Source organism: Melozone crissalis, unplaced genomic scaffold (genome assembly GCF_028551555.1).
Source record: "Melozone crissalis strain CALT ecotype California unplaced genomic scaffold, PUWL_Pcris_2 ptg000009l_1, whole genome shotgun sequence".
NCBI classification, from domain to species: Eukaryota; Metazoa; Chordata; class Aves; order Passeriformes; family Passerellidae; genus Melozone; species Melozone crissalis.
Genome location: NW_026535787.1, coordinates 1,947,209 through 1,960,103, shown reverse-complemented (window position 1 = coordinate 1,960,103; position 12,895 = coordinate 1,947,209). Strand labels below are relative to the sequence as shown.

The window sequence follows — 12,895 nt, the reverse complement described above, 5'->3', positions numbered from 1 at the left end:
AAGGAAATAAAGCCAGCAATGGAGGGAGAGGAGGGGAAAGGACTTCACATTGAAAAACGTGCTGGAATAGAAAACATATATATATATATATAAAAATAAATAAAGTGTTCAATGTGCTCAATAAACATCTTTTATTTACAGCTGTCACCTGATTTGTGTCTTGACTTCCCCAAATAATCCAACCTCATGTCCCACAGGCCAGGACGGTTCTAATTCCAGCAGAACCCAGGACAAGCTTTGATTTTGACCCAGAGGATTCCTCACTCCACTTGAAGTTTATTTCAGACGAGCACTTCGGTGCTTAAAACTTTTCCTGGTTTATTTCGGCATCAAACACCTCCTCAGAGCCATCCTCAGGAAAAAACTGAAAATTTTGGGCATCGCTCCCCGTGCCCAGCTCGGTGCGGGGCAGCAGCTCCTCCCTGGATTCCCAGATTCGGGCCGGGCCCCCGCACTGCTGGATGGAAAGGGGGAAAAGGGGGGATTGGAGGAGAGAGGATGGAAGCTGCTGGATGAAGCACGGACATCCCCGGCGGGCAGCGGCTTTTTGGGGCTAAATCTGTGCAAAGCGGGGCTAGATGCGTGCACGGCGGGTTTCTGGCGGCGGGCAGCGCCGGGCATGGCCGTGCCGGACTACAGCTCCCGGCGAGCCGCGCGGGCGGGCGGGCAGAGCCGGAGCCCGGCGGCGGGAGCGGAGCGCAGCGCAGCCCGCAGCGGCACCGCCGCCTCCGCCCGGTGAGGGATGCGCGGGGGGACCGGGATGGGGAGCGGGGATGGGGAACCGGGCGCGGACACTGCCGCGGGGACGGGACTCGGGGTGCTGAGGGGGGAGGAACGGTGCCACGAAATTTGGCCACAAAATTTGGGTATGGAGGGGGGAAGATGTCAGGGATGCGGGATGAGGGCAGCAGATGTGGGTACCGAGGGTTGTGAGCACAGTGCGATGAGGGGGGTGCCAGGGGATGGGGGTATGGGGTATCCACGGGCTGGGATTTCCCGGGGATGTGGCAGTACGGGTGATGGCAGCAGGGCTGCAAACTCCACGGGGAGCTGGATGCTCAGGGGTTCAGGCACTCGGTAACGCAGGCACAGATTGCTGGGGGTGTTTGTGCCTTGCCGTGCCCCTGGAGCTGGTGGGAGGTCCTGGAGGCCATGCCAGGGTGCCAAGCTCCCATCACTGGGAGCTGGGATTCCCAGTGGATACGGGGGATGCAGGGGCCACGGCCAGGGAATTGCTCCTGCCTGCCCCTGGGGTGTTGGCTCTGCTCAGGGACCTGGGGAGTGATGACTTCATGGCCTTATTAAGGACTAATTTCCATCCAGGCAGGGAAAATAAACAAGTGGAGGTGTCGTTCAGCATGGAAAGTTACTGGGGCTGTGGGGAGGCACTGCCTGCTTTCATACACGGCCCGGATTTCTGCCCTTACCTCCGGGCCGATAATCCCTAAATCCCAATGAGATTAAGGCAGGAGGCAAGGTGGCCGCAGTGCTTCCCTGCCACATTTCCCACATGATGAAACCCCGCGTCTGCCTAACCCCGATTAACCCGGGCGCTGAGCTCAGCCCCCAGGAATACCGGGAGCAGCAAGGGTGAATCCCAGCCCCGGTGGCTGTGGGGAGGTGGGAGCCATGGCCAGAGGCAGGGGCGAGGCAGGAGCTGCTGTTTGACCCCCGTTGTTGTTCCCGTCCCAGCAGATCCAGCGAAGCCCGCGGCAGCCATGGCGCTGGTGAAGAGCGGTTGGCTTTGGCGCCAGAGTAAGTGCCACCTCTGAGCTTTCCAGGTTGGGAGGCCCCCAGAAACACCTGGGGAGGTTTGCTGGGAAGAGGTGGGGTGTGGGGGACACCAGGAGCCCCGAGCTGGGCGGGTAATCCACAGGCAGATTGTGGCTCAGCCGCTCATGGATTTGCGTCAGCGCAGAGAGAGAGGGGCTGCCTGCCATGAGAGCACACACGGCTCCGTGTCTGGGGCTGGATCCGCTCCCGTGCCTCGGCAGGGCAGCACCCAGTGCCCTGATGGCTTTTTTGGCAGCCCTTTCCCACTTACAGCCACCTGCTCACGCTGCCCCGGCTGCTCGTGCCAGGCACAGGTGTCCCAGGAGGGATCCAAGTTTGGGGAATGAGATGGGGTCTTGTGAGTGTGCTGGCTGCGGCCCACTGGCCCTGCTGGGCTCCTGCAGCTGCTCCCTGTCCCACCAGGCTCCATCCTGCGCCGCTGGAAGAGGAACTGGTTCGTGCTCTACCTGGATGGCAGCCTGGTTTACTACCATGATGAGACGCAGCGGGACATGGACGGCCGGATCCACATCAAGTACAGCTGCCGGGACGTGCGGATCGGCCGCGAGTGCAAAGGTGAGCCGAGCCCCTGCTCCCAACCCCATCCCACGTGTGGCTGCACCCCTCTTAAACGAGGCTCCAGCTCTGCACATCCAGCAGACCCCCAAAATAACCCATTAATAACCCCAGGCTGCCCCATGCACCCCTCCTTGCGCCCAGCCGGGAGACCCTGGACGGTCTCTGCCATTGCTTTTCCTGGGGGAAGGAGGGAAGGAAGGAGCAAGGAAGGAGGGAAGGAGGAACTCTCCTCGTGGTTCGTGCTTGTAACAAACAGGATCCCACGGCCCTGACTCATCGCTCGTGTCTCGCACAAACAAGGGAACAAAGCAGCAGCTCGGCGGGCCCCGCAGCCCACGCCGCCGCACAAAGCGCCTTTCTGGGGCTGGGAGCGGCCGTGGGAGCACAATCCCACAGCTCCGTGCTCTCCATACGCTGCTGCCAAGCTTCACAACAGGGGAACACACACACAAACCTCAGGGATTGAAGATTTTGCCCTTGCTGGAGCTCATGCTCCCGCTCCAGCAATGAGCATCTCCCGTTCCTACAAAATTTGGGTGCGCTCCGGCAAGTTCAAAGCACAGGCAGCTCAGCCTCGTGGCCTCGAGCAGAATTTTGGCAGTTTGCTGCCCTTCCATGTTCCTTCTGCCATGGGGGCGGAGGTTTCTGCCCATCAGCTCAATCCCTGTGCCAGCTTTCACCCTGTGAGACCCTGACTGCATCCTCCACGCGGAGACGGAGCCAAAACAAAACCCAGGGCTAATTTCCATCCAGGCAGGGAATGGCACATTCCTCTTGTGCCAGGAGGGATGTGGAGCCCGGGGAGGCTCTGTGGGACTCCTCCTGGCCCAGGCTGGATCCCACCCCATCCCTTCATCCCTTCCCCGGCAGACGTGCAGCCGCCCGAGGGGAGGAGCCGCGAGTGCCTGCTGACCGTGGTGCTGCGGGACGGCTCCAAGACCACGCTGTGCGCCGAGAGCGAGGACGACGCCGTGTAAGCGACTTCTCCATCCCAGTTATCCCAGCCTGGAAGGGACCCGGGCCGCAGGAGAGCCCTGGCCTGCTCCCCTTGGCTAAACCGGCCCACAGCCCCTGCTCTCAAACACACTTGCAGGGCAAAAGGTGCAGGAGGAGATTTGGGGCTCTCACTGAATAATCCACAGCCAAAAGCAGCTGGTTTTGAGCAGTCCATCTCCTGATGGGGGCAGCTCCTCGTGGATAAGAAATCCCCTCTTGGCCTGACTGAGGAGAAGGGTTCTCATCATTATCTGGAAATAAAAAGTCTGAATGTGAAGCCCTCACTGGCTAGAGGCAAACTGCCCTTTTTAGCACTGTCCCACTTCTGTTTATACTATTATGCTGAACTTGGATGGAGGGAAACATGCCAAACAGAACTTCCTCAACTGAGCTTGATCTCAGCTGAGTGGAAATTCATCCATTATGTGCTCTTCCCCCCAAATTTAGGTGTCATTTTCCTGCCTGCCTTGTTTCAGCCAGGGCCATTCCCAGGGACTGCTCTGTGCCCATCCCTGTGGTGTCAGGTACCTCCCAGCACATCCCCAATCCCAGCTGTTGGCCCAGCACTCATTTAACAGGGAATTAAAGAACAGTGCCACATTCAGGTCCCCGGGGGGAGGAAGGGGACAATTCCCACCCCTCCAGCACCCACCAAAAATTAGTAACTCTGTTTTGTTTGCAGTGCTTGGAAGATGGCCGTGCTGGAGGCTAAATCCACCCCGGTGAGGCTTTGTCCCCTGAGCAGGGACACCGTCCTGGCACGGGATTTGGGATTCTGCATTTGGGCAGGGAGAGGTGACCCCAACCCTGAGCTTGGGGGGCTCCCCAACACCCACAGTGCAGCCTCAGGGCGCAGGGAAGAAGGAGGGGAGGGGTTGGATGCCACCACTGATGGCAGGTGACAGAGCACTGGTGGAGGGTGACGGGAGGAGAGTTAAGGTGACAGGGACACAGGTCAGGACATTGTTAAGGTGACAGGGACACCATTAAGGGGGCCGAGTTGATGTGGCGGAACACAGGTAAGGTGACAAGGGCACACAGTTAAGGTGACAGGGACAGTTAGAGGCAATAGGAGCAGAGTTGAGGTGACAGGGACACAGCTAAGATGACAGGGACGATGTTATGGTTATAGGGACACAGTTAAGGGGAATTGGGGCACAGTTAAGGTGACAGGGGCATGGTTAAGGTGACAGGGGCAGGTGAAGGGAATGGGAGCAGAGTTAAGGTGGCGGGGGCACCATTAAGGTGGCGGGGGCACCGTTAAGGTGACAAGCAAGGGGCAGAATGACGGTGACCCGAGCACAGGCTGTCCCCAGCCCTTGGGGCCGCTGTGACTCCCCACCCCAGAGCCCCAGAACCCCATCCCCCCCGGGGAGCTGACCCCACAGTCCCCACTGCTGCAGGTGCACGTGTACGACCCCTACGACGACGACTACTACCAGACGGTGCCCCTGGACTCGCACCAGGCCGCCTACATCAGCTCCGGCCACTACGGCCCCCAGTACGGAGGTGGGTGGCCCCGTGGCCCCGGGGAGGGGTGCCCGGGGCCATCCCCCCCTGCTGACACCCCCTTTCCCCGCAGCTCCCGGGGTGACCCACGTCATCGTGCGCGAGGATCCCTACCGCGTCTCCGGGGACCAGATGGCGCTGGGGCTGCTGGCCGGGGCCGCCACCGGCGCCGCCCTGGGCTCCTTCATGTGGATGCCCTGCTGGTTTTAGTGGCTGCCAAACTGAGCCACGGCCCCCCTTCGCTCCCCAGCCCTGCCTTGGACCCTGCCCTGAGCGCCCTCAGCCTCCCCAGAGGGACAGGCTCCCACACACGCCCTGCTGCCGGCCCCAGCTCCTGCATTAAACAACCCCCATGTGCTTCAGAGCCCCCAAACCCTCTCCAGAACCACAGCACCCAATTCCCATCAGCAAAGGTTCCCTGGGCCACTCCCCATCCCAAATCTCCACAGGGAGCTGGCTGCAGAAATTCCGGGTTTGGGAGAAGGGAGAAAGTTGAATTTTTTTAGTGGGGGAAGTGGCTGGACCTTTTTAGGCTGGGTGAACCCCACAATGCAGAGGCTTTTTAAGGGCATTTTTGGCACCAGAGGGCACCACAGGGATACTCAGGAGGTAGGTAAAAGATGAAGGAGGATGAAACCCTTTGCAGGATTTCTACCCCTTTCCAACATGCACCGGTCCCCTGGGCCTGGCCAAGTTGGAGAAATGGTGCAAAACCCTCAGGAATTTGAGTTTAAACCTTGGGAATGAGGCTGAGAAGAGCCCAGGGAGTGGGAGGGACACCCAGCATCCTCAGTTTCACCCAGAACAATCCCTGGTTTTCACTTTTGGGATGGGCAGAAGGGCAGCTCTCCATGGGGACCAGGGAGCCTTTCTGGCAGCCAAGCCGGGATCTTCACAGCAGGGATTTGGGATTGAGGGGACACAGCAGGGACAAACCCCTGGTCAGGCCAGGGGACAAGCAGCACTCAGGGTTTCGGTTGGGCAATGGAAGAGGTGAGGAACAGCTGCCCAGTGTCACCCCTAGAGCCAGGATGGGATCCTGGAACCACGACTGACATTGAGTTTAGGAATTACAGCCCTACAGCTGGATGGAAAACCACCAGTGACACCAGCACCCCAGCCTGCTCCTGCCTTTAGGTCAGTTCCTGTGCCCATCAGGGCTTTGGGATATCCCACACACCATCCTCATCCTCTCCTGCATTCCCTGCCTCCCTCCTGCTGCGCACCCGCCCCCAGAAAGGGGAAAAAAACTACAAAAAAACCTCTTTGAATTCTAATAAAGGCACTGAAAAACCAGCCTGGCCTGAGGGTGAGTGAGGATGAGGAGGGAACACTCTGGGGGTGGGAAGGATTGTGTCCCCCTGCAGAGCTGCCCAGGGCTGTCACCAGCTCCTCTTGTCCCCCCTGCCTTTCCAGCAGGACAGGGGGATTCTGTGTCTGTGCTCAGTGAGAGCCCACCTGCAGCCCTGGGGACACAGCAGGAACAGGAGAGAGCCCAGAGGAGGCCCCAGAGCTGCTGCAGGGCTGGAGCCAGGCTGGCAGAGCTGGGGGGGCTCCCCTGGAGAGGAGAAGCTCCAGGGAGAGCTCAGAGCCCTGGCAGGGCCTGAAGGGGCTCCAGGAGAGCTGCAGAGGGGCTGGGGACAAGGGGGAATGGCTCCCACTGCCAGAGGGCAGGGATAGATGGGATATTAGGAAGCTTTTCTGGTCAACCTGTGCCAGGGCCTCATCACCCTCACAGAGAAGAATTTTACTCTATTTACCAATCCAATATCCATTTTATGGTTCATGGGCCAAGGTGAGACACACTGGGAGATGGAAAGATCTGGAAACTTGTTACCAACAGCAACATGACCTAGAAACTGTCTGGCATGGGAAGGCCATGCTGGACATTACGTCCAGCTGCTGACCTCTAAAGCTCCTTTTCCCAAGCTCACAGAATCACAGAATTTCTAGGTTGGAAGAGACCTTGAAGCTCAGACCCCACGCTCCTTATCCCTGCAGTACCTGGACGTCCTGGACAGTGCTCCTGCTTCTCTCCTGCTGTGCTGCTCTCCCAGAGATCCAGGGACATGGAGCAATTCAGGCTGGAGCAGCCTCCAGCAGCAATTCCTGGGGTCTTCATGCAGGCCCTGCACTAGGGAGCTAAATGAAGCAGCAATTAAATATAAATAATTTTGGAAGCCCAAACAACAGATGCACAGCCCACAAAAGCCTCCGCAGGGGCTTCCCAGGAGCTCGTGGTGCCCGAGAGTGGCGCTGGGTAGGAGCAGAGGGAGCAGGAGTGCTGAGGGACAGGGCTCAGGGCTGACCTGCTCCATCCCCAGCTCGCAGCACTCCTCTCTCCCAGCAGGGAGAGCTGCTGAAGCTCCAAAGCCCAGAACAACTCCAGAGCCCCTCGGAAAAACGGGACCCGCAGTAAGGAGCAGGCAAGAGCCCATCATGGCCACAAATTGCCTGGAAAATGAATCCCACAATATACCATGGCACAGGAGTCAGCTGGGAGCCACATTGGGATCCAAACCCACCTCTCTGGAAATGGAGCAGCTCAGGAAATGTCAGGATCAAACCTCCAGTTTCCACACAGCCCCCCTTCCCAAACTGGGATAAACACAGTGCCAAACCACCAGTGCTGGGAGCATGGATAAATCCCATTTTCTCCCTTCCCTGCCCTGTACCCGAGGAGCCACTGGCTGCGGGAGAAACACTTCAGTGCTTTAATTAGCAGTACCTTTAATCAAGCCTTTAATAACATCCTCATTGCAGACGTGCTCTCCGGGTGGCCCACAGCGAGCACTCACAATGGCTCTAATTCATACCCAAACCCTCAGAAACAGGTGGCAAGGCTGGAAAATTCCATTTGGAAACAGCAGCAGCAGGGCAGGGCTGTGGGGCAGCAGGAGCACCATCACCTGCAGCCCTTCCCTACCCCTCATCCTCCCGGGAAGGGCAGAGCTGCAATTCCACAGGAGTTTCATTTCCAACATCAGTGGGAGCCCAGGCTTTCCAGCAACCATCTAGGCAGTCAGCTCCATTCTGCTCCTACAAGAGGATCCTGAATATTTTATAAAAATCCATGTTTGACTTCACCAGGTGCTTGGATCAGGGTGGGGAAGGGGAAAATGGTTAAAGAAGGGGGGGGGGGGGGGGAAATAAAATCGGTATTTTTACCAATTGATAAAAAATCCCTTAAACTGATGAAACAACAACTCCACTGGTGAAAGCCCCAAGCCCAGCACGCCTGGAAAGGCAGAGGGAGAGCAGCAGAGGAGGAGGCAGCGCAGATGGGAGGAGAGGCTGCTCCGAGGTCCGGCTGCGCGCAGCTGCCTCCGTGCCCGCGGGATTGCCGGCAGCCCTGCCTGGCGCAGCCCGCCCGCCCCATTCATCTTCCTCGGGGCTGGGACATGCCCAGCATGGCAAAAGGGGCGGCTGCAGCAGGCAGGGAGAGCCCGTGCACTTGGGATCGCCGGGATCGGGGAGCTGGAAGCACAACTGCAGCCAGGGGATGCTCGGCTCGGCTGCCGCAGCAGCTCTGCAGATGCTGCCAGGTGCATGCTGAGGGAAAATCAATGGTGGGAAAAGCAGGGCTGATCCCACCAGCCAGCAAAGGAGCCATCAGCACCTTCCCATCTAAATCAGACAATCCCTCCTGGATTTTGGAGCCGGGCTGGAGAGGGAGCTCGACCCAGTGCAGCCATGAGTGAGCGGCCAGGAGCATCCTCTGAGCTGGTGGGCGATCCCCACCCATTCCCTGCTCCACAGCAGCTCAACCCAGACGCCTCCACCAGAGGGAGGCTGGGAATTGGGACAGCAGTGCGAGGTGAGAGTCCCAGGGCTACCCGCAGCAGCAGCCATGGGAATTGAGGAGGTGAAGGTGGTGTTTGCAGAGGCTCCCAGCCAGGGCAGCACCTGCAGGTACCGGCTACAGGGAACAGAAGCTCCCCACAGTGACAAAAACCTCCAGGAACTCATCTCCACCACACAACTGTTCCCATAACCCTAATTCCAGCACTACCTTCCAGTTTCATGACCCATTTCTTCGTGAGTCTTGACCAAGAGACCGAGGTTTGGGCGCACACCACACCCAGGTAATTCCCCTTCCCTATTGGATGGGGCTTGGAGCAACCTGGGCTAGGGGAAGGTGCCCCTGCCCTTGGATGCTCTTTAAGGTCCCTTCCCACCCACCCAAGCTGTATTGCAGGATCCTCTCTGTCCCTCGGGAAAGCAGAGGGTAACTCACCCGTGTGTCACTCACCTCCCGGCCCCGCAGAGCCGGCTGGAGGAGGATCCTGCCCAGGGAAGCTGGGCTGGGTGCACCGTGTGCCAGGGAGCTGAGGCGGGGCTGGGGCCGCACAACGGGAGCGGAGGCAGCAGCTGGATACACGGAGCAGGAGGGGAGCACAAAGGCACAGCTCAGCCGGCACAGGCCGGGCTCCGTCCCTGGAGCCCTGGAAACAATGGCAGAGACACCGCAGCAACAGCAAACACAGCCCTGCAGCACCCCTGCACGCCTTCCCCTGCCACAGAAACCCCAAAGCTCCTCCTGCAGCACCCCTGCACGCCCTCCCTGTACCACAGAGACCCCAAAGCTCCTCCTGCAGCACCCCTGCACGCCTTCCCCTGCCACAGAGACCCCAAAGCTCCTCCTGCAGCACCCCTGCACGCCCTCCCTGTACCACAGAGACCCCAGAGCTCCTCCTGCAGCACCCCTGCACGCCCTCCCTGTACCACAGAGACCCCAAAGCTCCTCCTGCAGCACCCCTGCACGCCTTCCCCTGCCACAGAAACCCCAAAGCTCCTCCTGCAGCACCCCTGCACGCCCTCCCCTGCCACAGAGACCCCAAAGCTCCTCCTGCAGCACCCCTGCACGCCTTCCCCTGCCACAGAGACCCCAAAGCTCCTCCTGCAGCACCCCTGCACGCCCTCCCTGTACCACAGAGACCCCAAAGCTCCTCCTGCAGCACCCCTGCACGCCCTCCCTGTACCACAGAGACCCCAAAGCTCCTCCTGCAGCACCCCTGCACGCCCTCCCTGTACCACAGAGACCCCAAAGCTCCTCCTGCAGCACCCCTGCACGCCCTCCCCGTACCACAGAGACCCCAAAGCTCCTCCTGCAGCACCCCTGCACGCCTTCCCCTGCCACAGAGACCCCAAAGCTCCTCCTGCAGCACCCCTGCACACCCTCCCTGTACCATAGAGACCCCAAAGCTCCTCCTGCCCCACAAGAGCCTCCCCTGAGGAGCTGCTCCTCTGCCCACGCTGCACTGAGAGAAGAGAGGCAGAGCTTTCCAATGAGACAGGTATTTATTTAGTTCAAGCACTAAGGATTTGTTCTCTTGTCGTTGTTGGTTCATATTATCAAACAGAGCTGAGGTACCAGTGACATTCCAACATGAAGAAAAGGAACCTTTTTTTTTCCCCCCCCCTTACACAATTTCTTCAACTACTTTTACCAAGACAAAACGTGAGGCATGGAATAGCTGCATGATGGACTGTACAACGAGCAAGCCAGAGCAGGGAGGAGAAAAGAAACAGAGCCGAGACCTTCGCTCAGAAAATGGCACAGAAATCAGCATTAAGAACATCTGTTCCCATGGCTCCACTGGCCACACCCACGGAGTGAAAGAAAATTAAAATCTGAAACCTGACAGACGGATGGTGCAAAAAAACCCAAACCAAAGCAAACAAAAAATGAATCTAACAACCACGTTGCTCCTGTGCTCACCTTGGCAGTGTGCTTTCTCTGGAGAGCTGGAGTGAGCCCTGTCAAGCAGCACAGGCCACCAGCAAGGACATGCACTGAACGTACCTGGCTGTGCTCCTGCAGCCCCCTGGCCGTGCTGAACACGGAGCTGTGGGAATGCTGCTCTCCACACCTTTGCTTCCAGCGAGTTCTGGACAAACCTGCTCTCAGGTCTCCCAGGAAAAGCGTCCAGGCTGCTGGTCCATCACAGCCCGAACGGGCTAAGCCAGCTCCTTAAATCCAGGGCTTAAAGCTTGGGACTGTGGGAAGCAGAGGGGGCTGGTTCTATCAGAAGCAAGGAAAAAATAGGATGTGCTCGTGGGGAACAGCCAAATGAGGACCAACAGAAGCTGCACGGAGAACCCAAGGAGAAAAAAGCAAACCAAAGCCAAGGAAGAAGCAGCAGGATGAAGCATTTCAGCACGGTTAAGAACAGTACAACAAAGGAAAACCAGCCAGGTTTCCTTCCCCCAGAGAGTTTCTTTTAAATAAAGAATGATCCTTTGTCACATATCATTGATGTTTATTTCAAGACATGCCACGTCAAAAAAATTCGCCTTTAATATTGCATTAGAAAAGCACTTTTACATCTCATTCTGCCTTTAAGTTATTGTTGTGCAGAGTTGCTAGAAACCCAGGGCAGGGCATGAGCCTGGCATTCACCTCAGGAATGAACAATTCCAACTCTTTTATGCCCGCTTCCTGGGGAAAGTGGTGGTGAGGATGATTCCCTTCCCCTCCCCCAGGTGGTTATTTTAGGTGGTAGAGAGAGGGGCAGAAGAGAACCAAGGAGGAGCCTGAACATTCCCTTGCAATTGTCCATTTAACCCACAATCGCAACACAGACTCGAGAATTCCTTCCTGCACTGTAACTCGGCCAGAGTCGCCCAGCAAACAATGTATTTACAATTGTGTTTATTAACTTACACAGCAACTTCACAATGACTAGTAAAGATTAAAAGGGTGCACTTCTAGTGTGTTTCATTCCGTGTTTCTCGGGTAGCTACATCTCGCAACATCAGCAAAGCTCTACACAGATTCCTCAGCCAAAGGAAAAACAACAAAATCAGCATTGGAAAGAGTAAAAAAAAAAAAAATTAAAGCCGAGAAATAAATATCAAAGAAAAAAAAGGGTTAATTGTGAGCCTAATTTCATAGAAAACTAAATTACTAATTATTTAACCAAACTATACAGCTCTAGAGAACCAAACTAAACCAACTTGGAAGACCGAACATAATAAAAAAAAAGCTAAAAAATAAAGGCATAAATCTGCATAATCAGAAGTTGGTTTCCATCCTACTCAAGTCCCTCCCTTTCCATCTAAGATGCCTCAACTAGGATCCTGTAGGTTCAAAGTAAACACCCCTTCCCCACCGACCTATGCCCACACTCTGGAAAGTGGGTGCCATTCCCCCTCTCTGCTGGGGCAGCCAGCTGCTCTTCCCTCTTTCTCCCAAATTTCCAAGGTTTCAATCGGCTCTGGCAGGTTTTAGCGCCAGTCCTGATTTCAATACTTCCCCTAAAAAAGCCAAGAAGCAAAATGCTTTCTCTTCCAAACAGCTGAACTGTTACCTTCCCATCTCTTGGGCAGTACTAATTCACTTCATTGGTGTTCTACTTAAAAAGGACTAAAAAAGAAAAAAAAAAAAAAATGCTCTGAAAACTCATTTTGCACTCGAAACGTTATTTCCCTGTTTCCTGCAAGTGTTTTGCTAATGCACATCCACCCTTTCCTTTCCCCCCAAATCCTCCAGAAGCCACTCATCCCAAAGAGCCCGTCCGTATTTCCCAGTAACGCTTCCTTGGAAACGCGTCCCCGCTGCCTCGGCGACAATTCCCAGCTCCAGAGCCAGCAGTGCCCAACCCCTGCTAAGGCCAGGCTGGCTCTGGACACCAGGCAGACTTGCAATTAAGAGCTTGGGGTTAATTTGTGTTTAATTATTATAAGCCTTCAGCCCTTGGCATCTGCTGCCTCCCCCCGTGATGGCGCCTGCTGTCTACACATTCCCAGTTTCTGAGAGAAATTCCAATGGGTCAGATTTGCAAGCCTTCTTCTGCACATACATCTCATCTAGGTCCAATTCCAAACTTACTCAGTTGCCATCATTTCAAAGTGCAATATCATAACATATTAAAAAAGGAACAAATATTAAGAAATTGTACCTATTTTTTTGTTTGGATTTTCTTCTTCTTTTTTTTTTTTTTCGCTTTTGTTTTTTTTTAAAGTTATACCTAGGATACGGTGGAATATTTTGGCTTTTTTTTTTTTTTTCTTATAAATAATGAAGACACTGACA

The 12,895-nt window shown here is 56.1% G+C and overlaps 1 protein-coding gene across 2 annotated transcripts; it reads left to right on the top strand.

Moving 5' to 3' along the window:
- Positions 1-660: 660 nt before the first annotated feature.
- On the top strand, positions 661-5,270 carry PLEKHB1 (pleckstrin homology domain containing B1). 2 transcript variants are annotated; one of them, XM_054270273.1, is made up of 7 exons: positions 661-735; positions 1,693-1,755; positions 2,197-2,349; positions 3,223-3,325; positions 4,031-4,070; positions 4,752-4,857; positions 4,931-5,270. In XM_054270273.1, exons 2-7 carry the CDS (start codon positions 1,719-1,721, stop codon positions 5,065-5,067), a joined length of 576 nt encoding a protein of 191 aa, XP_054126248.1. In that variant the 5' UTR covers positions 661-735; positions 1,693-1,718; the 3' UTR covers positions 5,068-5,270. The 2 variants fall into 2 exon arrangements, with proteins under 2 accessions (XP_054126248.1, XP_054126249.1); XM_054270274.1 differs by having other exon boundaries at positions 670-735; positions 1,696-1,755.
- Positions 5,271-12,895: the final 7,625 nt, after the last annotated feature.

Excerpts from the sequence above, each read along its gene's own strand:
- PLEKHB1 (XM_054270273.1), top strand. The coding sequence starts at position 1,719 with ATGGCGCTGGTGAAGAGCGGTTGGCTTTGGCGCCAGA. Across the intron at positions 1,756-2,196 it reads CGGTTGGCTTTGGCGCCAGA|GCTCCATCCTGCGCCGCTGG; the intron begins GTAAGTGCCACC and ends CTGTCCCACCAG. Across the intron at positions 2,350-3,222 it reads GATCGGCCGCGAGTGCAAAG|ACGTGCAGCCGCCCGAGGGG; the intron begins GTGAGCCGAGCC and ends CTTCCCCGGCAG.